The following is a 26,130-nucleotide window of genomic DNA, read 5'->3' on the forward strand; positions in this document are numbered from 1 at the left end:
AGATACAAGAACTTAAAGGATTTTAAAGTTAGAATATACTTGAGTTCATGAGTAGAAAAGTGCCATACTTTTAAAATATGCATATTTAGAGTTAGTAATTTTTCTAATGTCTAGAAATTTCTGTCATTCAAAATATTGCCACATGGAAAGTTTTTTTCCTGTTAGATGGCAAGAGCACAAAGGCCCCCAATAGAGTATATAGTTAGGGATTTGAGGACCTGAATGTCATGAAGGCTTGAGGTGAGACAATAGACAATAGGCTTATCAGAAAGATAAATTCCACTTCATACTTCTTCGATTGGCAGATTTGGTAGCACTTTATGTGCTCATCAATCGGAGTCCAACATTTATCTAAATTAAACTACTGGAATGCTAATTATTGTGGTTTTAATTTCAAAATATTTGTTTTATATAAATATTATCCACTAATATATTTATAGGCAAAAGTTACATAAAAAGGCTAAATCACAGGAACAACAGATTCATTTGATCTTCTTGTGGCTCACTTATATGTCCAAGTGGCAGGAAGCTAGAAAGAACTGCCCTTCCTCAGATACACTCTGGGATATGCTATGAATGAGATTCTGAACTGTTCTCTGATTCATGGGCCTTGCTAGGCTAGGTTCCTAGATCAGGCTTCTATGGCTGGAGTCTTGTGAAAATATCAAGGGCAGAGGAGAAACTATGGTTCTTGTATTTGTTTCCTTAGTGTTTAGCAGAGTGTTTATCCATAATCAATTTTTATATGAATTCATTCAATGTTTGAATATTAAAGAAAATTCAGACTGAGACTAATCTTACTTCATTTTTAATTCACTTCATACACAATAATTAGTCCATACTGTGATGATTTGACTCAAGAGAAGGAAAGAAATAATGCGATTTCTGATCCTGTTTCCTATTCCACTCTTACATGTATCTCTTTATTTACGAATTGGGGAGCAGTAAGCAAAATGTCCATATAAACAGAGTAACCTTTTCTAAAATGTTCTTTGAAAGGGGAAATTGGTTAAATGCATAGGTTTCCAACAAGGAAGGAAAAAATTAAATGAAAGAATATGAACTGTTAACAAAAGGAGAAATAAAAAAATATTTTCAATGCAATTAGTGAACTAAGACATTTTTATGTAAAAAAAAAAGCCATAGTATAAATTATCAGCCTTTGAGTTGGCTATTAATCAACTTAATGATAAAAGAGAAGAGATGCTGGAGATAAATTCTTAGTTTCTATCTCTTAGAGTTTGCTCCTCTGGTTCTCTAGAGCTACAAAGAACATACAGATGGACTACAAGACCAACTGTAGTAAAAGCGATTCTGTAACCACAAATGCACTAAATCAGTGTCTCTCAAAATTGTCTACTGAAATAACAATAATGGTAGAGAAGTAGAGAATGAGAGTTTAAGGAATAATGCAAAGGTGGCACACAAAATTTCTTGAAAATCTTTTTTCTCTTAAAACTCATGTGAGTTTTGTATTTTATTCCATAATACATTTGTGTTTGCTCAAATATAAAATTCACACCAATAAGCAAAAGTGATACATCAGAAAGATGTACAAGGTTTATCATGCAGCTTCATTCACACCACTACCCTACTGCCATATACTTGGGCATGAATAAGACACAAGAGATCCGTACCTTTCATTATCCAACTTTACACACAGATGACACATGGCTAAAGAAAACCAAACCTTTATCTAAAGTTCACTATGAGTAGGAATGATATTAAAAATATTTAATGACCGGTATGAGTGGTAACTGGTCAATTAGAATATGTCACTGATCTAGCAGAACAGACGCGGGCCACTGCAACTGACTTGTGGGTACCAGATGATTATTAGCTGTGACCATTTCTATGGTCACTCTAAAACAGTTTTTAGAGAATATCTCTTAATTGGTCTCTATGATTTGGGTTCTTCATGTGTATCTTATTATGAGAAAGTTCATTAAAACTTATAACTGTTTCAGCATTGTTGTCAGGCTACTCTTTGTTCCACTTCTACATTTATTCAAAAAAGCTGTTGCTTTCAATGAGATTAATGTTCTTTCAGGCCCACACGTGCTCCCATTCATCCTCTAACTTTGAATGGTTTGTTAAGAAAATTCACTTTCCACCTTAACATTAAGTCTTCCAATCCATGAGCATGGTACATCTTTCCATTGATTGAGATATTCTTTAATTTCTTTTAACAACGTTTTGTAGTTTCAGAGTATGAGTGTTGTACTTCTTTTGTTAAATTTATTCCTAAGTATTTTATTCTTTTTGATGCTATTGTAAATAACGTTTTTTTTTAAACTTCATTTTTTTGTTTGTTCATCACTGCTGTATAGAAATACATCTGATTTTAGTTTATTGGTCTTATAGCTTTTTAAAAATTATTTTATTATGTTACATTAGTCACCATACAATACATCATTAGTTTTTGATGTAGTGGTCCATGATTCATTGTTTGCATCTAGTGCAGTAGGAAGGGAAAAGTGAAGGGGGGGAAATTGGAGGGGGAGACAAACCATGAGAACTATGGACTCTGAGAAACAAACTGAGGGTTTTAGAGAGGAGGGGGGTGGGGGGATGGGTTAGCCCGGTGATGGGTATTAAGGAGGGCATGTACTGCATGGAGCACTGGGTGTTATATGCAAACAATAAATCATGGAACACTACATCAAAAACTAATGATGTGGGGGCACCTGGGTGGCTCAGTCATTAAGCGTCTGCCTTCGGCTCAGGTCATGATCCCAGGGCCCTGGGATTGAGCCCCACATCAGGCTCCCTCCTCCACAGGAAGCCTGCTTCTCCCTCTCTCACCCCGCCTGCTTGTGTTCCCTCTCTCGCTGTGTCTCTCTCTGTCAAATAAAAAAAAAAAACAACTAATGATGTAATGTATGGTGACTAACATAACATAATAAAATTTAAAAAAATAAAATAAAACATGGCAGTTTATTTCCTACAGAGCAAGGAACCAGAGAGAATGCCCAAAATGGAAGCCACAGTATTTTTAGAATGTAATCTTGAGAGTGATATCCCATTACTTCTGCCTATACAAGGTAAGGAAATTACACAAAGGCATAAATACCAAAAAGCAGGGATCATCGGATGCCATCTTAAAGGCTGCCTAAATAATAAGTGGGATGTTTTTAAGGTCACTGCCACAAGACAGGATTCTTTAGGGCCTAATAAGAGTAATTCATGGCTTTCCTCCGTGAGCCATTCAGCAGAGAAAAATAGGTATATTCTCTGTGGCAACATTCTTGATACTTCCCTGAGGGATACTGTATAGCCCACACTCACAAGGGTAATTGAGAAAAGATTGGAACCACAGTCTAGACTGCCAATTAGCTTGAGTTGTGCCTCCTTAGAACTCCTAATAGAGCTGGAAAACTAACAGTATCACTCTGCCTATATGAAGGAAATGACCCAGCTTTCAGACCCCACCTGAAGATAATCCTCCCCTCCACTTCTCTACCTCAAGAGAATAAGATCAGATATACCAGTTGAAATTTCCTTGAGCCATAGAGAATTTTATTCTAGATGGTAGAGGCAATCAACTACAAGTTGCACAAGACCATGTGAGGATAAGAAGACCTAAAAAGACTTGAAAAACCATCAATTTTAATACCAGATGCATACTGGAATCACCTGGGATTTTTTTTTTTTTTTAGAAAATGAGGCCTAGGCCCCAGACCAATTGCATCAGTATATCTGGGAAGGGGCACAGGCAATGATATTTTTAAAGCTCCCCGAGATATTCTAAGGTACCTATGCATTTGAGAACCAATTAGCTAAATGGGGGTTGGGGGTGGGAGTGGGAAAGGAAATCCCTTTAGGAACTATACCTGGTTCTTTATCTTTGTTTCTTCCTTAAACACTCTGAAAAGCCTTATGTTGTTTCCCATCTTAATTCCATATTTTCCAAAATGATTTCAAAGTCTACAGTGCTTCTTGGATCCCTGGTTTTCCTAGATGCCTCTATATTTTTGCTATTCATAGTTGAGGGTAAAAGGAAATGCAAACACTAGAAAGAGAGCTACAATTGTTTTTGCATTCAGACAATTATGGGGTATAAAGTGTGCAAAGGGTGCCCCCACATACACCATAGTCCTTTCTCAAACAGAGCAGCCACAGTGATTCTGTTAAGTTGTATTTCAGATCATGCAATTCCTCTGTTCAAAGCTGCCATTGTTTCCCATATTACTCAGGATAGAAATCAAGTTTTTAGAGTGGCCTATGGAGTGGTAATGGAAAAGGTGAGTGATTAAAAACTTAGATGTTAAATTAGGTATGGGAAAGACAATAGGGAAAAATAATAACAATCCAGAATTATGCACTCAGATTCCTTGGCAGGTATCATTGAATTCTCAGTCCATTTTAAAGAAACTCGACCTGTACACTGTAGGCAATATTTAGTGGGCATGATAATTATTAGAATCATACTCAGAGTTCATAGCCTCACATAAAATCTGATAAATGAACACACATTGTTATGTCTGAAGTAAAAAAAAAAATATTGAAGGGATGCATATATCAATTTAACAAAAATTTTCTATTAATCAACCAATTTATGGATCTGACAGGCTAGATAGATGAGAAGACCTCTATTTCACTCTTCCTTATTTAACTGATCTATTGTTGGTTATTTTGGTTGTTTCAAAATTTTCACTAACATAAATATGAATTTCTTGGTATATACTTTATATTTCCGATTATTTTCTTCTTTTAAAGACTTTATTTGAGAGAAATGGAGTGAGAGAGAGAGAGCAAGCATGAGCAGGGGTGGAGGAGGAGTGGAGCAAGAGGGACAAGCAGACTCCCCGCTGAGCAGAGAGCCTGATGTGTGGGACTCAATCCCAGGACTCTGGGACCATGTCCTGAGCAGAAGGCAGACACTTAAATGACTGAGCCACCCATGCACCCCTGATTATTTTCTTAAGATGATTACAGGAAATAAAATTATTAGGCCAGAAAAAAAATCCTGTAAAAACACAAATTGAAAAACTGATTTTCAGAAAGCTTTTTCCAAATACATACTACAACCAACAGTGTACTGAAGTAGATAAACATTCTCTAATATTTACACGCAAAATTTAGTCAGCTTTTATTCTTGTCTCTACTTCACCAAAATCCAGGCAGCTTCTTCTTTTTCAACATCTTTAGATGTATCTCTTTCTTGGTCCTCCTACAACCTTATGACCTCATGTCTAGAGTTTAGCAATAGTTCCTTAATCATTCTCCTGTCTCAAGTTCTTCCCCATCTCAGATGCTATTTAATTCCTAATCTTCCTAAAACACTACTTTGACTATGTCAGTTGCAAGCTGAAGAATCCATGTTGGTTCTTTATTGCCTATTGGATTTAAATTCTTTAAAATATCATTCAAAGCTGTTAAACAATTGGCTCCACCTTACCTGTCCCATCTTCTCACTGCTCAACACAAACTTTATAGTTTCCTTAGTACACTGTGTTTGTCCCATTGTCTGCCTCTCCTCACCAACCCAGAAGTTTTATAATGAAAGGGATCTTACCTGTTTTGTTCACTTAATGTATCCCAAGCACCTTTGAAAGTCTCTGGCATAGAGTAAGCACTCAGTAAATTGTCACTAAATAAATGGTTAAACCAATTCCAATTCAGTGACAGAATAATGAGCATACCTCACTACAAAGCATGATTCCATTATTTAAGCAAGATACAAATGTAATTGTTACAAATGCATAGAAACATACCACCTTGTTTTGTTCAAACCGGTGACTAAATCTCTCAGAAGAATTCAAATCCTTGTTATTTACTTCACCTTAGCATGGCTTTTTCTTGTCACTCAATAATGTTAATGCATTTCATAATACAATGAGAACCCACTTTTTTTTTCATGCTATCCAGCACCTCTGACCACAACCACCAATCAACAAACCAAATATCTGCCAGTCACCTTGTGGCAGATCATGGAAGATTATCTTAAAAGCTAAATTAGTAATTAGAAAGTTGCTTAGTAAACATGGCATCAAAGCAAAGGGAGGTAAGATGGTTTTGAAAGATATATTATCCAAATTATTATAAAGATGTAATTGACAATGGTCAAATCTGGATAGTTCTGCAGTCAAATGCTCTACCCCTGAGCTATACCCCCTGCAAATCTGGATAGTTCTGTAAAAACACTGCAGGTTTCTGATTCTTCAGGCTACACCTATTTTGTGCCACATGTTATTTATCCCACTTTTGTTCATATAGTCTTTCTCCACATAGTATAAAATACAACCAATGACAATACGATAATACAACTTATTAAATTACTACCACATTGAGAGTTTCTATCTCTGGCCATCTTAGTGTTTTGGGGTTTCCTCTCTCTTTAGCCATGCAAATTCCTTGGTTTTCTTTCAATATTGTATAATGAAAGCACAATGTCAAGATTTTACTGGCTTAATTCTCAGAAAGCTACTTTATTTTCAAGTTTTAAGGGTTCTTTTTTTATTGTCCCTAAGCACTGCTGATAGTGAAGAGGTAGCAAATTGACAGAGGTACAAATTAAAATTCAAGTAACTATTGGGCTATTGTTCATTGGGCTATTACTATTTCTGGAACATGTATCGTTTGCTAAATATCAACTAGTACTTGTGTATGGAGTAACTAGTTACTAGTACACTATGTTTCCTTTCTATTTCTTATCGCCCCCAGCACTAAGTATAATGATATACACATAAGTACTTAAAAGTTACATGTTAACTGAATATAAGGATTTTTTACTGCATGTAGTTTAAACTACAGTTTATAAAAAACGATGAGGTACTTTAACTTTTTAACCTTCAAGTTCAGATAAAGAGAAAAATTGGGTTTAAAAACTAGGAGAGAGGTATCAAAATAGTTTTTCAAAAATGATCTTCATCTGAGTTTAAAAGGTTATATGGTATTGTACCACAATAAGAGAAATGAACATTAAAACTTTAGTCTTGTAAATAATCTAACAATACACTGGTTAAGGGGAGCTGGCTTGTAAATCCTGAGTCATTCCAGATACTGAAATTCTATAACTGCTTACATTCCAGTCCTAAAAAGGGAGATATGCCATTTGGTTTGGAAGGCAAATTTTAACTATCTGCTGTCTATTTCATTAAAAACAAAAACAGAACATTTTTTTTCAGTTTAAAACTTTGGAGAAAAGTTAAGCCCACATGACAATAAACATCTCAAATGTCAAGGAGAAATTATGGTTTAAATATGTTTTGGATTAGAAGAAGCAATTCTGAGACAGCATTATACATGGAGCATAGGTTATTTTATTTCTTGAAAGTCATATATATGCACACATGCATATATACATACACTCATGTTTTACCCCAGTTCTGCTCTTGACCTGCCTTAGCATTCCTCTAGGACACAGATTAATATATATATACACACAAGACACACACACAAGATACACACACATACACACACATGCACATGCACACAAATATGGACGGGGAAGAGTTCTAAAATAATAAATGTAAGCCACCAGTCTCTATTGCTAATTCCACCTCAATAGTCAACAACCACTTGGGAAGATTATTCAGCATCTAAGAATAGAAGTAATAGTGTAATAAAAAGTTAGAGAAGGGGAATATAGAAATAATCTAATCTAATTACATCAGTTTTTTTCAGGTGGAAACATAAGGCCCAGAAAGGTTATATAACATGATCAAGGAATTCAAGTTTTTAATGTGCAAGTTAAATACGCCAGTGCTGAAGAAACATTAGTAACTGCAGAAGTTTCCAAATCAAGACATACTTATGGCCTAGTAAATAAATTATCTGAGTCTTATGTTTAGGGGATTCTCCATAGTGATTACTGAGTCCAGCTTGGGGATAAGCAACACAGAAAATGTAAAACTACAAGCAAGATATGGTAGCTCTCAAATGCCATGGAGCAAGCACCTTCACAGTGATTTCCTGTAGGGCAGTAGCCCGCAAGCTTTTTGGTCTCAGAGCTCTTTTATACTCTTAAGAATAACTGAAGACACCAAAGGACTTTTGTTTATATGGATTTTGTATCTATTAGTATTTCCTATAATAGAAAATAAAACTGAGAAATCTTGAACATTAGTTCATTAAAAATAATAGTAATAAGCTCATTTCATGTTAAATAGCATCTTTTTGGAAAACTAAATATTTTCTTTTTTTAAGTTTTTATTTAAATTCCAGTTAGTTAATGTAGTATTAGTGTCAGGTACACAATAGAGTGATTCATCGCTTCAATATATTGGCTGGTGCTGATCACAAGTGCCCTCCTTAATCCCCATCCTATTTCACCCATCCCTCCACCCACCTCTCCTCTGGTAACCATCAGTTTGTTCTCTATACTTAAGAGTCTGTTTCTTGGTTTGCTTCTCTCCTTACCCCCCCACCTTTGCTTGCTTGTCTTGTTTCTTAAATTCCACATATGAGTGAAATTATATGGTATTTGTCTTTCTCTAACTGACTTTTCACTTAGCATTATATCTCTAGCTCCATCCATGTCATTGCAAACAGCAAATTTCATTCTTTTTTTATAGCTTAGTAATATTCCATTGTGTATGTATGTGCATATACCACATCTTGTTTTTTTCTTAGAAAAAGATAACTATTTTCAAGAAAAGTTTTGAGAAGAGTAACATTGTTTCACATTTTAAAAATCTAACATCTGCCTTAGTAGAAGACAGCATGATTCCAATATTTACTTCTGAATTTGTTCTGTTGTGATACATTTTTTAAGATTATATTTGCATATTGATGTATATGAAGAAAAGCTGGTATCACACATATAATTGGAAAAAATGAGTATTTGAATCGCTTTGTCATATAATTGCGAATACTCTTTGATACTACACCAAAACTTGACAAGTTGTAACTTCTTAACGGTAGGTTGCAATGTGGAATCTAAAACCACATTTTTAAAATCCATGTATTATTTTTAAAAATACAATGTACTGATCATTTGAAAAATACTGGTTCAGTGAATTACACAGATCTTCTAAATGTTGACATGATTCTTCATATGATATCAAAAAATCACATTTGTTAATATCACCACTGACTTATTAGGCAGTCTTTAAGTATTGAAAAACTGTCAAGATCATGGTGATAGAAGCAGTTTCTCCAAAATTTTCTTTGATACTCAAATTTTATTATTGCCCACAGTATTAGTAACTAAATCACTATGTTGTACATTACAATCCCATGAGGTATTCATTTTATAACTGGAAATTTATAACTTTAGCCAAGACTTTTAATACTTTGCTTATATTCTCCTGGAGCAGATTAATTCTAATGCAGTTCTATAGGCTGGTGACCCCAGAGGGCGGAAATAGCCTGGATCTCTGAAATACTATGTGGAGGAGAGGTACTGATTGACCACTAACTAATATAAAAACTCAACAAGATACCTTTAAAGGTAGGCTAGGGCCCTAGAAAAATATAAAAGAGCTTCAAAGTTCAAATAAACACATAGATTTCCTAATAGTCACAATCTAAGTAGAAATTTACAGAAAAAAACTACTTTGTAAAAAACAAACCAACAAAAAACAACCCCAAACCCTCTTTAAGCATTTCTTGACTTTTTGAAATGGTATAACCACCCTTTTAGTTCCCCTGCCAAAAACATTGGTGCATAGCAGACCTGTGCTTTCCCAGTGGAGGCTCAGTTACTTTTAGAGGATTAGAAATTCCAACCCTTTGTTCTCATTGTACTTCTGGACTACTTTGGCCCCAGAATGTGGGTTTCCAATTCCCCAAACCACTGCTATTTCTAGGGGAATCCATATACAAAATTTGGAAATAAGTGAATTTTCCCCCTACTCTGCTTTTTCTGACCCTTCTACTAACATCTCTCCCTCTCTCCTTCTCATGTATTAAAATTTGATCCCAGGAAAGGATCTAAAAACTCATTCACATTAGTCATGAATGAAGGATTAAGGCTATGGCCCACTCTTTATAAGTTACAACTCTTATCCTATGATGACAATTTTAAGCCTTAATGTACTTACAAGCTTGTAAAATTAAGTGACTAAGAGGAAGCATGTGAGTAGGCTATGAGTTCAGACTCTAAGGCCAGAATTTTCTGGGTATGAATTCATATTCCACTACTTATCAGGTATGTGACCTTGGGTAAGTTATTACTTAACTTCTTATGCTTCAGTTTTCTTACTTTATAAGGGATAATAAAAGTGAACTGCCACATAAGAATATTACTAATAAGGCTCTAAAAACATGTTAACACATGTTATGAAGTACATACTTCAAATTAAAGACTTATACAAGTTTAAGTTAAATTATTAAATTTTAATTGAGAAGTATATGAAAGGAAACACTCATTAAACCCCTAATCTGCCCTCCCAGACTTAGAAGATCTCATCCAGAAACAGAAAAATCCAGTCATGGTTTAGAATCAAATATAAAAAGTATTTTTCAAATATTTAGGGGTAAATAAAATATATGATACATTTTATCAAGATTTCCTATTATTAAAATCAAGTGTTTTTGAATCAAATACAACATTTATGTTTATTTCAAATGAAAATGATCATTAGAAATACAGCATAAAAGCTCTTTCAAGCATTATAATTTGCCACCTAGAATCTTCATATTAGATTGCAATAAATGGATACTGAAATAATAACTTCTGAAAAACCAAGGATTATCATGAAGCAACATATAAATAAGGGATGTTCAGAATAAACATTATTGAAATAAAAGCTCAATAAACAGTATTTCCTAGGAGAAGAGAAAAAACTTTCTTGACTGTCTTTAGAGTAATTTGACTATGTTTTCTTGATGGTCAAAATATTGGTCAAAAAAATTGGCTAATACCTATTGATTATTTTAAATTTTTGAATGATGATTATTGTTAAATTTTGAGATGTAAAATGGTTTCATGTATTTTGTTTATGTAAAGAACATAAAAACAATATTACATATTATAGACAGAATGGATGCCCACAAATTTCAGTATAGTCATTACCTTTGGAGAGGGGGAGACAGATTTACAAATGGTACCAAAAAAACCTGTAAATAAAAGGCTTGTAAGGCAAATATGGAAAAATACAAATATTTGTTATATGTGGGAAATGTTCTTTACTGTTCTGCATGCTTGCATAAAAAATAATAATAAAAATACATCTACAAGGAGACTTTTACATAGGTGGTGGGATAAACACAGCTACTTAAGTCTATGTCCCAGCCCTCAGTTAAATAACTATGAAACATAAATAGGAAAATCTGCATCAGCACCAGGACACGGTTTTATAAACTGGTATTATATCTAAAGCCTATGAAATAAAACCAAATTTGTAAAAGTCTTTGATAATTCTTTATCACATGAAGGGAAAGTACACAGGAGGAGGTCTTGAGAGATCCACATCCCCACTGGCAGAAGCTTAAGATGTTTACCAAAGAAAACATTCAGATGACTTACAAACACATGAAAATATGCTCAACATCATTTATCATCAGGGAAATAAAAATCCAAACCATGATGAGATACCACCTCACATCTGTCGGAATGGCTAAAATTAACAACACAAAAAACAACAGGTGTTGGTGAGGATGAGGATACTGTTAGTGGGAATGCAAACTGGTGCAGCCACTCTGGAGAACCTCAAAAGGTTAAATACAGAACTACCCTATGATCCAGCAGTTACATTACTAGGTATTTATCCAAAGAATACAAAAATATAAATTTGAAGGCTTGAAGGGGTACATGCACCCTGATATTTATAGCAGCATTATCAACAATAACCAAACTATGGAGAGAGCCCAAATGTCTGTCAACTAATGAATGGATAAAGAAGATGTGGAATATATATATGGCCTATATATATATATATATGTGTGTGTGTGTATGTGTATATATATATATATATATATATATATATATATATATATATATATATAATGGAATATTACTCAGCCATCAAAAAGAAGGAAATCTTGCCATTTGCAACGATGTGGATGAAGGTAGAGTGTATTATGCTAAGTAAAATAAGTCAGAGAAAGACAAATACCATATGATCTCACTTATATGTAGAATTTAAGAAAGAAAATGGATTAAATATGGGAAGGGGGAAAAAAGAAAAGAGAGAGGAAAACAAACCATAAGAGACTCTTAATGATAGAGAACAATCTGAAGATTGATGGAGAGAGGTGGGTGGGGGATGGCTAGATGGGTGATAGGTATTAAAGAGGGCACTTGTTGTGATGAGCACTGGGTGTTTTATGTAAATAATGAATCACTGAATTCTAGTCCAGAAATCAATATTGCTCTATATGTTAACTAAAATTTAAATAAATTTAAAAATGGGGAAATAAAGAAAAGCACAAGTTGCACTGAAATGAGATGTTCAGTTGGGAAACCAATGGGAAGCTTTACTTAATATTTCTACTTTATGTTTGAATTCCATCCACTTACATGCTATGATGACTAACTAGTACCATCAGCCAAAAAGTTGCAACTGCCTGAACACAAATTGCATCCACTAGAGGCTCCCTCTTATAAGGCTAAGCTCCCCTCCAATTTCTACCTGCTCTTGGTCATTCTCTGGTACCTCTAAAGGGTTGTGTTTTTAAAAAATATTTTCAAGAATTTATAACTTTTATAACAAATGTTGGAGAGGTTGTCGAGAAAGGGAAACCCTCTTACACTGTTGGTGGGAATGCAAGTTGGTACAGCCACTTTGGAAAACAGTGTGGAGGTGCCTCAAAAAATTAGAAATAGAGCTACCTATGACCCAGCAATTGCACCCCTGGGTATTTACCCCAACGACACAGATGTAGTGAAAAGAAAGGCCATATGCACCCCAATGTTCATAGCAGCAATGCCCCCAATAGCCAAACTGGAAAGAGCCAAGATGCCCTTCAAAAGACAAATGGATAAAGAAGAGGTGGTCCATATATACAATGGACTATTACTCAGCCATCAGAAAGGATGAATACCCAACTTTTACATCAACATGGATGGGACTGGAGGAGATTATGCTAAGTGAAATCAGTCAAGCAGAGAAAGTTAATTATCATACGGTTTCACTTATTTGTGGAACTTAAGGAATAGCATGGAGGACATTAGGAGAAGGAAGGGAAAAATGAAGGGGAGGAAATTGGAGGGAGAGATGAACCATGAGAGACTATGGACTCTGAGAAACAAACTGAGGGTTTTAGAGGGAAGGGGGATGAAGGGATGGGTTAACCTGGTGATGGGTATTAAAGAGGGCACATACTGCATGGAGCACTGGGTGTTATACACAAACAATGAATCATGGATCACTACATCAAAAACTAATGACTGTTGAATCACAGACCTGTACCTCTGAAACAAATAATACATTATATGTTAAAAAAAAAAAAAAAAAAGAAGATAGTAGGAAGGGAAAAATGAAGGGGGGGAAATTGGAGGGGGAGATGAACCATGAGAGACTATAGACTCTGAGAAACAAACTGAGGGTTCTAGAGGGGAGGGGGGTGGGGGGATGGTGGTGGGTATTAAAGAGGGCATGTATTGAATGGAGCAGTGGGTGCTATACGCAAACAATGAATCATGGAACACTACATCAAAAACTAATGATGTAATGTATGGTGATTAACATAATAAAAAAATTTGGAGAACATGGGAAAAAAAAAAAAAAAAAAGAAAGGGGCTGCAGAGGGGGAAACCCAGAATCTGAATATTATAAGCTCTCTCCAAACCCTTGTCTGGTGTCTGAATTACTCATGTATAAAGTGGGAAGAGGGAGCTCTAGAGGGATGGGTGGAAAGGAATAGATGGATGGCTAAAAGTTCTAAGTGGAGATTTTAGTGGCTGACCATTACAGAACACATAACATTTGGACTTTGAAACAGCCAAAGTAACTTACTTGAACACAAATTAACATTGTTTAGTGGAAGTTAACAGAATTCAGAATATTCTCAAACTTTCACTCAAATCCCAAGATTACATAAAAACATGAAAAGAGACAAGAAATTGTGAGTCAAGAAAAAGATAGTCATAGAAATCAATTTCATAGTTATCCAAATGTTGGTATTACCAGACAAGAGCTTAAAAGCAACTATTTTAAATATGTTTGAGGACTTAAGATAATACAGCCATAATGAAGGAAGAGAATCTCAGAATAGAAATAGAAACTACTAAAAAACACTGAGTAATGTACAACATTGTTGAATCACAACATTGTATGCCAATACTAATAGAACACTGTATATTAACTATACTGAAATTAAAAAAAAAATAAAATGAAATAAAGGAGTACGAATTGAGAGAGAAAAAAAAGGACCAAATGGGAATTCTTAACTGAAAGGTACAATATATGAAATGAAATATTCATTTATTGAGATTAAGAGTAGATCATAGACCATAGAAGAGTCAGTGAACTTAAAATGAAGTAAATGGAAATATGAAATCTATAAAACTTAGAGAAAAAAAAATTGAAAAAAAACTGACAAAGTTCCAGTGAACCATGGACAACAAGTAATATAATACATGCTAAGTTGGAGTCCCAGAGAAGAGAAATAGAACAGAATTTATTTGAAATATAATGGCAAAAAAATGGTGAAAAACATCAAATCACAGGTTTAAGAAAATTAATGAGGCCAAGTAGAATGAAGACAAAGAAAAGTATGTCAGCACATCATGGACAAATTTCTGAACACCAAGAACAAATAGAAAAATCTTAACAGTAGCTAGAAGAAAAAAGGCACATTGAATAGAGTAGGAATCAACAAACTACAGCCTGGAGGTCCAATCCAGTCCATGGCCTATTTTTCATATCACTTGGAACCTAAGAAGGGTCTTATATTTTTAAAGAGTTGTAAAGAAAAATAGATGATATGTTTCTAACAAAACCTAAAATATTGACTCTTTGGCCCTTCACAGAAGTTTCTGACCCTAGACATGGTGAAATAATAATAAGAATAATGTCTGACTTTTCATTATAAATAATAGAAACCAGAACACAATGGAACAATATCTTGCTAAAAGGCAAAAGAAAAATGAACCCAGAATTCTATACCCAGCAAAAATATCCTTCAAAAATAGAGGCAAAATGAACACTATTTTTAGATAAGTAAACAAGGAAATTCATTGCTAGAAAAACTGAACTATGAGAACTGCCAAAAGGCAGTTTCTCAGACTGAAGGGAAATAACACCACAAGGAACTCAAATTTATAGTAAGGAATGAAGTGCTAGGAAGGATAAATGTATGGATAAATACAGGAGAATATTTTAAGTCTTCTCTTAATCTTTTAAAAATATATATAATTGCCTCCACTTCTAGCTATTATGGAGTAACAAGGACTGGATTTACTCTTCTTTCTTAAACAACTAAAAATTTGGACAAAATATATGAAAAAATGGTTTTTATGTGTTAGACAATAGACAGCACAGGTCAGTAATCCCTAAGAAAAGAGAAACAAATGTAGGAGCCTTTCAATTGTCTCCTCCCCGCAGTGCAAGGAATGGGAATCCAAACAGAATCCACTAGTCTCACTGAGTTGAGAAAGTAAAATTTAGCATTCAGGACGGTGATGGCAAGCTACAGTTCATAGGTCAGCATAATGAGGAGACAGATGCACACAGAGAGCGTTCTAAAGATCCTCAGAGGGTTATCCTTGACCCTGTGCCTGAAGTTGGTAAAGAACCACCCACAGGAAGGAGCAGGCAGAACACTGCTTGGGGCTCACACAAAGCTCATGTTCTAGGCAGTCAGATGGGAAATCTTCAATACAGAGCAAGGGGTAGAATACTGAGAAGGGTATTGCCTCATCAGGAAAAGCAAGTTAGGCCTAGACAAAAGACTTTGCTGGTTCTACCTAATGAAGCTTGAAAGCAAGGCTCAAATGGGTCAAAATATTTCTAAGTAACTGGATTGCATCCCAGAAAAAAAACTCAAAAATATTTAAAGGAATAAAATAAAAATTCACACAAAACAACTAAGTTCATTTAAGAAGGAATTGATAACAGAATAGCCCTACATCTATTAGAGAAACTGAATTTGTTGTTAAGAACTTTCCCACAGAAAAAATTATAGGCCTTGATGGCTTCATTAATGAATTCTCCCATATATGGGAAGAAGAATAAATAGTAATTTTATACTAACTCGTTTTAAAAAGGAAGAGGAGGGAACATAATGCTTATTACTAAAATGAGACAGGATAGTACAGGAAAATAAAACAAAATTTTATAAAATTAAATCCAGTAGTAGATGAATAAGTTAATCCACAATGGTCAAATGGGATTTATCCCAGAGATGCAGGGTTGGGTTAACATTTGAATATCAGTCCCTGTAATTCACTATATTAAAAGACTAAAACAGAAAAAAAAAAATAGGTTCATCTCAATAGATGCTAAAAAGCATCCTACATCTATCCATGCATTAAAAAAAAAATTCTCAGCAAGCCAAGAAGAGAATGAAACTACCTCAACCTGACAAAAGGCATCTATAAAAACTGGCAGCCCAAATCTATTTAAAGGCAAATAATGTAACATTTCCCCTCTAAGGTCAGGAATGAGGCAAGGATATCCACTCTTACCTCTTTTAGTTAACATTTTCTTAGAGGTCCTAGTCATAAGCATGTAAAAGAAACAAAAGTCATATAGATTGGAAATGAAGAAGTAAAACGCTCTTTATTCTCAGATGACAGGATTTTCCAAGCAGAAAATCCTAAGAAATCTATAAAAAGCCTACTAGAACTAATGAGATTGTAGGATAGAAGGTAAATATAAGAATACAACAGGCAAATGGGAGGACATAATTAAGCACATACCATTTTATAATGAAAAACTAAAATGTGAAGCAATATTCAAACTACTATAACACCAATCTTATTTTAAGACCCTCCAAAGAATTAATTAATAGAAAATTATGGTAAATCCATAACTTAATATACTTGATTTTGGCTATTTCATCCTGCAGTTGACAATAAACTTACTTACCAGCCATTATACGTGTTTGACTCCTTTCAATCCTGTCCTTTATAGATGTTGAAGGTGCTTTCTTAGTACCATGTATGGTTGTTGTGGTGAGCTCTTCTAGTTTCCAGTGAGTCCAAAAGCCTTTTTGAGGTTTTAAACCTGTTGATATAAAATGTACATTTAGCCAAGGAAATTAGCATTTGAAAATATTTTTTAATTTGTCAAAGCATTTTTATGAGTATTACATGTGTTCAGCCTCACAACAATCCTGTGGAAATTGTCAGTCTCAAGTTTTATATGAGGGAAATTCTACAAGAAATACTAATGTGCTATTACATAAAACAGTGAATTAGAAAAGAGGTCAAACTTGATATCATCTTCTGACTCATAGACAGAAGTTAAGTTCATAGATGGACATAAGAGAAGCTAATTATTGCAAAAACTTGGAAAGGACCTAATCCAACAAGAGTATATCTATACAATGGATTATGAAGTATCCCCTAAGAGTTATCTTGTAAATATTTGTTAACATAGAAAGACATTCAGAATGTTTTTTTGTGAAGAACAATTTTTACTTCTTGTGTATGTGTGGCTATAGCTTAAATGTTAACATGATGGCTTCCAAGTATAGGTGACTATCATTAATATTCCTTATCTGTATCCCCAATATTTTTAAGTAATATTTATGAATCAATTGTAGTAACCAAAAAGTAACAAAAATAAATTAAAAAATTTTTTAAGTTCAATTTAGTTAAAAAATACTGTATTATTAATTTCAGGGGTAGAATTTAGTGATTAATCAGTTGCATGTAATACCCAGTTCTCATTACATCAAATGCCCTCCTTAATGCTCATCACCCAATTACCCCTTCACCCACCTACCTCCCCTCCAACAACCCCCTAGAGTTAAGAGACTCTATGGTTTGCCTCCCTCTCTGATTTTATCTTATTTTATTTTTCCTTCCCTTCCCCTATGTTCATCTGTTTTGTTTCTTAAATTCCATATATGAGTGAAATAATATGGTATTTGTCTTTCTCTGACTGACATTTCGCTGAGCATAATACCCTTTAGTTCCATCCACATTGCTGCAAATGGCAAGATTTCATTCTTTTTGATGGCTGAGTAATATTCCACTATATATACCACATCTTTATCCATTCATCTGTTGATGGACATCTGGGTTCTTTCCATATTTTGCCTATTGTGGACATTGCTGCTATAAACATTGGGGTGCATGTGCCCCCTCGAATCACTTTGTATCCTTTGGATAAATACCTAATAGTGCACTTGCTGGGTCATAGGGTAGCTCTATCTTAAACCTTTTGAGGAACCTCCATACTGTTTTCCAGAGTGGCTGTACCGGTTTACATTAGTAGTGTAAGAGGGTTCCCTTTTCTCTGCATCCTCACCAACATCTGTTGTTTCCTGAGTTGTTAATTTTAGCCATTCTGACCGGTATGAGGTGGCAGCTTATGGTGGTTTTGATTTGTATTTCCCTGATGATGAGTAATAGTGAGCATTTTTTCATGCGTCTGTTGGCCATTTGTATGTCTTCTTTGGAGAAATGTCTGTGCATGTCTTCTGCCCATTTCTTAACTGGATTTCTTGTTTTTTGGGTGTTGAGTTTGATAAGCTCTTTATAGATTTTGGATACTAGCCCTTAATCTGATAAGACATTTGCAAGTATCTTCTCCCATTCCATAGGTTGCCTTTTAGTATTTTTGGCTATTTTACAAAAATAAATTTTAGAAGTTCTATTTTTGTTCCAAAAGCTGTATATGGTTGAATAATTTAATCACACTGAAAATGTACAGCTCCAGCAATAAAAATGAGAACAATATAAATTCTTTTGTGTACTTTATATGGTTGTTCTGAGAGTTAATATGTTAAAGTGTTCAGTAAATGAAAACTATGAGCTAATATTATCAATATTACTATACATTGATATACTCCTAAATATAGCCAATATTTTATCAGAAATGAATGTTCAATGAGGATTACAGTGAGTAATAAGCTGTCTTTTCAATGCCAATCATTTCCAGATCTGTTAGCCTTACTATATCTCAAATTTTCTGTTAATACACTATATTTTAAAACATAGACAGTCAAGAAGCATTCAATTGAATTAAACTGAAGTCTTCTGCACAATTTATCTAGTGGCAACTAATATGAAATAAGTGATAGCTTAATCTAAAAACACTTAGAAAATTCTAATTGACAGTGAAATATATATAGCAAGTAATCCTCATTGAACATTCATTTCTGATAAAATATTAGCTATATTTAGGAGTATATCAATGTATAGTAATATTGATAATAATAATATTAGCTCATAGTTTTCATTTACTGAACACTTTATTACTCACTGTCCCCAAGAGGAAGGGACACACCATGCCATGGTGGGCCACACATGGAAACACTGGGGCTGGACAGAGGGGAAGAAGGGGAAACTGTGAGCAAGAGGCTTTATTGTGGCTTCTGAGGAAGGAAGGGGTGAGGCAGGGTAAACTGGCTCAGAATTGACTAATCTGAATAATTTCAGCAGGCTCTGGGGCACAGGGACTGTCCGTAGTGGTTTGGTACCTGGTCCTGGAATTATTAGGATAAGGGGATAGAGGTCTATAGTGTGAGAACCCAGTAAATGAGGTGCTGTCCTGTGGGCTCTGTATTGGTTCGTTCTTTTGAAAATCACATTTTGAAAAGCACGTTTATGGGTGAGTTGTTTAATATCTCTAGGAATTGGCTAACTACAGCAGTTTAGTCCTTCCAGGGAAAGCAAGGCCCCAGATGTCAGGGTATCAGAACACAAAATAAAAGACATGGTTAATACAGTCTAATGTTGAATAATCATTCCATTTCTGGGATAAAACTTACTCGATCCTGGTGTATAAGGAGAAGTAACATTCAACACTTTTGAAGGCTCACTATGTACTAAACTATACGTTTGACACAAGAGACTCAAAATTCAATTCAACTTAATCCTTGCCTACCATCAAGGCAGATGTGAAATTATTTGACACAGTACCTGGTCCATAGTAAGCATGTAATACAAGTTAGTTTCTCTGTTGTTGTTGTTGTTGTTGTTGTTGTTTTCAAATTAACCACTGGTTGAGCTACCTCCCATCATTATTTAAGAGTAAGAATTTCAAATCAGTCAGTAAACACTGACTGTTCCAAAAACTGGCATTAATATAGGACCACAACATCCAAGTGAAGGCGTTCCTTATCTTTAGCCTTGGTGATTTTTTTACTTTCTTATTTTAATGTCAATTTTTACAGTTTTATTGAAATATAATTGACATGTAATATTGTGTAAGTTTAAGGTATACAACTGTATTGATTTGATACACTTACACATATTGGAATGATCACTCCATAGAGTTAGCTAACAGCTCCATCATGTCACATAATTGCCATTTCTTTGTTATGGTGGGAACATTCAAAATCTACTCTCTTAGTAACTTTCAAGTATATGATACAGTTTATCAACTATAATCAACATGCTGTATATTAGTTTTCCAGAACTTATTCATCTTATAACCAGAAGTTTGTACACTTTGACCAATATCTACCCATTTCTCCCATCCCCTTGTAACCACCACTATCCTCTGTTTCTATGAGCTTGGCTTTTTTTAGATGCAATATGTAAGCAATATCATATAGTATTTGTCTTTTTCTGTCTGATTTATTTCACTTAGCATAATGCCTTCAAGGTCCATCCATATGGTTGCAAATGGCAAAATTTCCTTCTTTCTTATGGCTAAACAATATTCCATTGTCTGTGTATACCCATCTTCTCTATCCATTCATCCATTGACAGACACCTAGATTGTTTCCATATCCTGGCTGTTGTGAATAAGGCTGCAATGAACATGGGAGTACAGATATCTCTTTGATATGTTTTTCTTTCTTTTGGATATATACCCAGAAGTGGGATTGCTTGGTTACATGGTAGCTCTACTTATACTTTTTAGGAACCTCCATATTGTTTTCCAAGTAACAGCACCAATTTACTTTCTCAGCAACAGTGCACAAGGGTTCCCTATTCTTTACATTCTTGCCAAGACTTATTTCTTGTCTTTTTGGTACTAGCCATCCTGATTGGTGTGAGATGAGATCTCATTGTGGTTTTGATTTGCATTTCCCTGATGATTAGTGATGTTGAACATCTTTTCATGTGTCTGTTGGCCATCTGTATGTCTTCTTTGGAAAAGTGTCTGTTCAGGTCCTCTATCCATTTTTAAATTAGATTTTTGTTTGTTTGTTTTTGTTTTTGTTTGTTTTTTGCTAGTGAGTTGTATGAGTTCTTTATATATTTTGGATATCAACACTTTATCAGAATATGATTTAAGAATATATTCCATGAGTTGCCTTTTAATTTTGTTGATGGTTTCCTTAACTATGCATAAGATTTTTAGTTTGATGCAGTCCCACTAATTTTTGCTTTTGTTGCTTGTGTTTTTGGTGTCATATCCAAAAAAATTGTTTCCAAGATTGATGTCAAGGATTTTCCCCCTATATTTTCTTATAGTTTTACCATTAAGTTCTTATTTTTAAGTCTTTAATCCTCTTCGAGTTAATTTTTTGTGAGTGGTCTTAAGAAGTCCAATTTCATTCTTCTACATGTGGTTATCCAGTTTAACCATCACCATATGGAAAAGAGTATTGAGTATTAGTTGACTGTATTTGTGAGGGTTTATTTCTGGGCTCTGGATTCTATTCCATGGGTCTATGTCTATTTTTATGACAGTACCACATCATTTTAATTACTGGAGCTTTGTAGTGTAATTTGAAATCAGGAAGTGTGAGGCTTCCAGCTTTGATATTTCTCTGGATTGCTTTGGCTACCCAGGTTCTTTTGTGATTCCATACAAACTTTAAGGTTGTTTTTTCTATTTCTGTGAAAAATGCCATTGGAATTTTATAGGAACTATATTGAATCTATAGATGGTTTTGCATAGTATGGACATTTTAACAAAATTAATTCTTTCAATCCATGAACACAGGATACCTTTCCATTTGTTTGTGTCTTCTTCAATTTCTTTCATCAAAATCTTGTAGTCTTCAGTATACAGATCTTTCATCTCCTTGACTGAATTTATTCCTAAGTACTTTATTGTTATTAATGCTATTGTGAATGGGATTGTTTTCTTTATTACTTTTTCAGATATTTTGTTGTTAGTATAGAGAAATGCAACTGATTTTGTATAGTGATTTTGTACCCTGCAACATTGCTGAATTCACTGATTAGTTCTAACAGTTTTTTGGTTGAGTCTTGAGGGTTTTCTATACCCAGGCATAACTCAGAGATATTGAGTGTTCAGTTCCAGACCACTGCAGTAAAGTGCATTTCACAATAAAGCAAGTTGAATGAATTTTTTGGTTTCCCAATACCTATTAAAAGTTATGTTCACACTATGCTATAGTCTATTAAGTGTGCTATATAGCATTATGTCTGATTTAATATACATACTTTAATTTAAAAACTTTTTTGCTAAAAAATGCTATTATCTGAGCTTTATAATCACTAATCACAGATCACCATGCCAAATATAATAATGAGAAAGTTTGAAATATTGTGAGAATTACCAAATTCTCATGGAGACATGAGGTAAGCAAATATTGTTGGGAAAATGGCACTGATAGACTTGCTTGATGCAGGGTTACCACAAAACTTCAATTTGTAAAAAATGCCATATCTGTGAAGCACAATAAAATGATGTATGCCTATAGAAGGTATCTACAAAAAAGGGCAATTTTACTTCTATCTTTTCCTTTTGGATGCATTTTACTTAGCTTCCCCCCCTCCCTTTCCTGATTGCTCTGCCTAGGACTTCCAGTACTCTGTTAAATAGGAATGGTAAGAATGGGTACCTTTGTCTTGTTCCTCGTCTTAGAGGAAAAGCTTTTCAGTTTTTCACCATTGAATATGTTAGCTACGGGCTTGTCAAAGATAGACTTTATTATGTTGAGGTTCCTTCTATACCCAATGTGTTGAGTGTTTTTGATCATGAAAGGATGTTGTAATTTCTCAAGTGTTTTTTCTGCATCTATTGAGATGATCCTGGGGTTTTTCTCCTTCGTTTTATTAATGTGATGTATAACATTTGTTGATTTGCATATGTTGAATCATCCTGCATCCTAGAGATAAATCCTGCTTGATCCTGGTTTATGATCGTTTAATGTGCTGTTGAATTTGGTTTCTAATATTTTATTGAGAATGTTTGTATCTATATTCATTAGGGATATTGGTCTGTAGTTTTCTTGTAGTGTCCTTATCTGCCTTTAGTATCAGGGTAAATCAGGCCTCATAAAATGAGTTTGGGAGTTCAGTTTTTTTGGAAGAGTTTGATAAGGATTGACATTAATTCTTATTTACATGTTTGGTAGAATTCACCAATGAGACCACATAGTGCTGGGCTATAATTTCTTGGGTGGTTTTTAAATACTGATTTAATCTCCTTACTATTATTGGTCTGTTCATATTTTTCTATTTCTTCATGATTAAGTCTTGATAAATTTTTTAAAAAAATTTTTATTGTTATGTTAATCACCATACATTACATCATTCGTTTTAGATGTAGTGTTCCATGATTCATTGTTTGTGCATAACACCCAGTGCTCCATGCAGAACGTGCCCTCTTTAATACTCATCACCAGGCTAACCCATCCTCCCACCCCCCTCCCCTCTCGAACCCTCAGTTTGTTTTTCAGAGTCCATCGTCTCTCGTGGTTCGTCTCCCCCTCCAAATTCCCCCCCTTCATTCTTCCCCTCCTGTTTTTTCTTAACATATATTGCATTATTTGTTTCAGAGGTACAGATCTGAGATTCAACAGTCTTGCACAATTCACAGCGCTTACCAGAGCACATACCCTCCCCAGTGTCTATCACCCAGTCACCCCATTCCTCCCACCCCACCCCCCATTCTAGCAACCCTCAGTTTGTTTCCTGAGATTAAGAATTCCTCCTATCAGTGAGGTCATATGATACATGTCTTTCTCTGTTTGACTCACTTCGCTCAGCATAATACCCTCCAGTTCCATCCACGTCATTGCAAATGGCAAGATCTCATTCCTTTTGATGGCTGCATAATATTCCAGTGTATATATATACCACTTCTTCTTTATCCATTCATCTGTCGATGGACATCTTGGCTCTTTCCACAGTTTGGCTATTGTGGACATTGCTGCTATAAACATCGGGGTGCACATACCCCTTCAGGTCCCTACATTTGTATCTTTGGGGTAAATACCCAGTAGTGCAATTGCTGTGTTGTAGACTAGCTCTATTTTCAACTTTTTGAGGAACCTCCATACAGTTTTCCAGAGTGCCTGCACCAGCTTGCATTCCCACCAACAGTGTAGGAGGGTTCCCCTTTCTCCGCATCCCTGCCAACATCTATCGTTTCCTGACTTGTTAATTTTAGCCATTCTGACTGGCATGAGGTGGTATCTCACTGAGGTTTTGATTTGGATTTCCCTGATGCCAAGCCATGTTGAGCACTTTTTTCATGTGTCTGTTGGCCATTTGGATGTCTTCTTTGGAAAAATGTCTGTTCATGTCTTCTGCCCATTTCTTGATTGGATTCTTTGTTCTTTGGGTGTTGAGTTTGATAAGTTCTTTATAGATTTTGGATACTTGCCCTTTATCTGATATGTCATTTGCAAATATCTTCTCCCATTCTGTCGGTTGTCTTTTGGTTTTGTTGACTGTTTCCTTTGCTTTGCAAAAGCTTTTTATCTTGATGAAGTCCCAATAGTTCATTTTTGCCCTTGCTTCCCTTGCCTTTGGCGATCTTTCTAGGAAGAAGTTGCTTCGGCTGAGGTCAAAGAGGTTGCTGCCTGTGTTCTCCTTTAGGATTTTGATGGACTCCTGTCTCACATTGAGGTCTTTCAACCATTTGGAGTCTATTTTTGTGTGTGGTGTAAGGAAATGGTCCAGTTTCATTCTTCTGCATGTGGCTATCCAATTTTCCCAACACCATTTGTTGAAGAGACTGTCTTTTTTCCATTGGATATTCTTTCCTGCTTTGTCAAAGATGAGTTGACCATAGAGTTGAGGGTCCATTTCTGGGCTCTCTATTCTGTTCCATTGATCTATGTGTCTGTTTTTGTGCCAGTACCCTACTGACTTGATGATGACAGCTTTGTAAGAGAGCTGGAAGTCTGGAATTGTGATGCTGCCAGCTTTGCTTTTCTTTTTCAACATTCCTCTGGCTATGCGGGGTCTTTTCTGGTTCCACACAAATTTTAGGATTATTTGTTCCATTTCTTTGAAAAAAGTGGATGGTATTTTGATGGGGATTGCATTGAATGTGTTGATTGCTCTAGGTAGCATTGACATCTTCACAATATTTGTTCTTCCAATCCATGAGCATGGAACGTTTTTCCATTTCTTTGTGTCTTCCTCAATTTCTTTCATGAGTATTTTATAGTTTTCTGAGTACAGATCTTTTGTCTCTTTGGTTAGATTTATTCCTAGGTATCTTATGGTTTTGGTGCAATTGTAAATGGGATTGACTCCTTAATTTCTCTTTCTTTTGTCTTCTTGTTGGTGTATAGGAATGCAACTGATTTCTGTGCATTGATTTTATATCCTGCCACTTTACTGAATTCCTGTATGAGTTCTAGCAGTTTTGGTGTGGAGTCTTTTGGCTTTTCCACATAAAGTATCATATCATCTGCAAAGAGTGAGAGTTTGACTTCTTCTTTGCCGATTTGGATGCCTTTGATTTCTTTTTGTTGTCTGATTGCTGTGGCTAGGACTTCTAATACTATGTTGAATAGCAGTGGTGATAGTGGACATCCCTGCCACGTTCCTGACCTTAGGGGAAAGCTCTCAGTTTTTCCCCATTGAGAGTGATATTCGCTGTAGGTTTTTCATAGATGGCTTTTATGATATTGAGGTATGTACCCTCTATGCCTATACTCTGTAGAGTTTTGATCAAGAAAGGATGCTGTACTTTGTCAAAAGCTTTTTCTGCATCTATTGAGAGGATCATATGGTTCTTGTTCTTTCTTTTGTTAATGTATTGTATCATGTTGATTGATTTGCGGATGTTGAACCAACCTTGCAGCCCAGGGATAAATCCCACTTGGTTGTGGTGAATAATCCTCTTAATGTACTGTTGGATCCTATTGGCTAGTATTTTGGTGAGAATTTTTGCATCCATGTTCATCAGGGAAGTCTTGATAAATTTTATGTTTCCAGGAATTTATCCATTTCTT

The 26,130-nt window shown here is 34.9% G+C and overlaps 1 protein-coding gene across 1 annotated transcript in view; it reads right to left on the reverse strand.

The window, feature by feature from the left end:
• FAM227B (family with sequence similarity 227 member B) overlaps positions 1 to 26,130 on the reverse strand; it is a 210,121-nt gene that overhangs the window by 127,239 nt on the left and 56,752 nt on the right. Inside the window, exon 10 of the mRNA XM_034994680.1 lies at positions 16,923 to 17,060. Within this exon, the coding sequence (XP_034850571.1) occupies positions 16,923 to 17,060 (138 nt within the window). The remainder of the gene's footprint in view (positions 1 to 16,922; positions 17,061 to 26,130) is intronic.

Source organism: Mirounga leonina, unplaced genomic scaffold, assembly GCF_011800145.1.
Source record: "Mirounga leonina isolate KUSES-001 unplaced genomic scaffold, KU_Mleo_1.0 Mir_91, whole genome shotgun sequence".
Taxonomy (NCBI): domain Eukaryota; kingdom Metazoa; phylum Chordata; class Mammalia; order Carnivora; family Phocidae; genus Mirounga; species Mirounga leonina.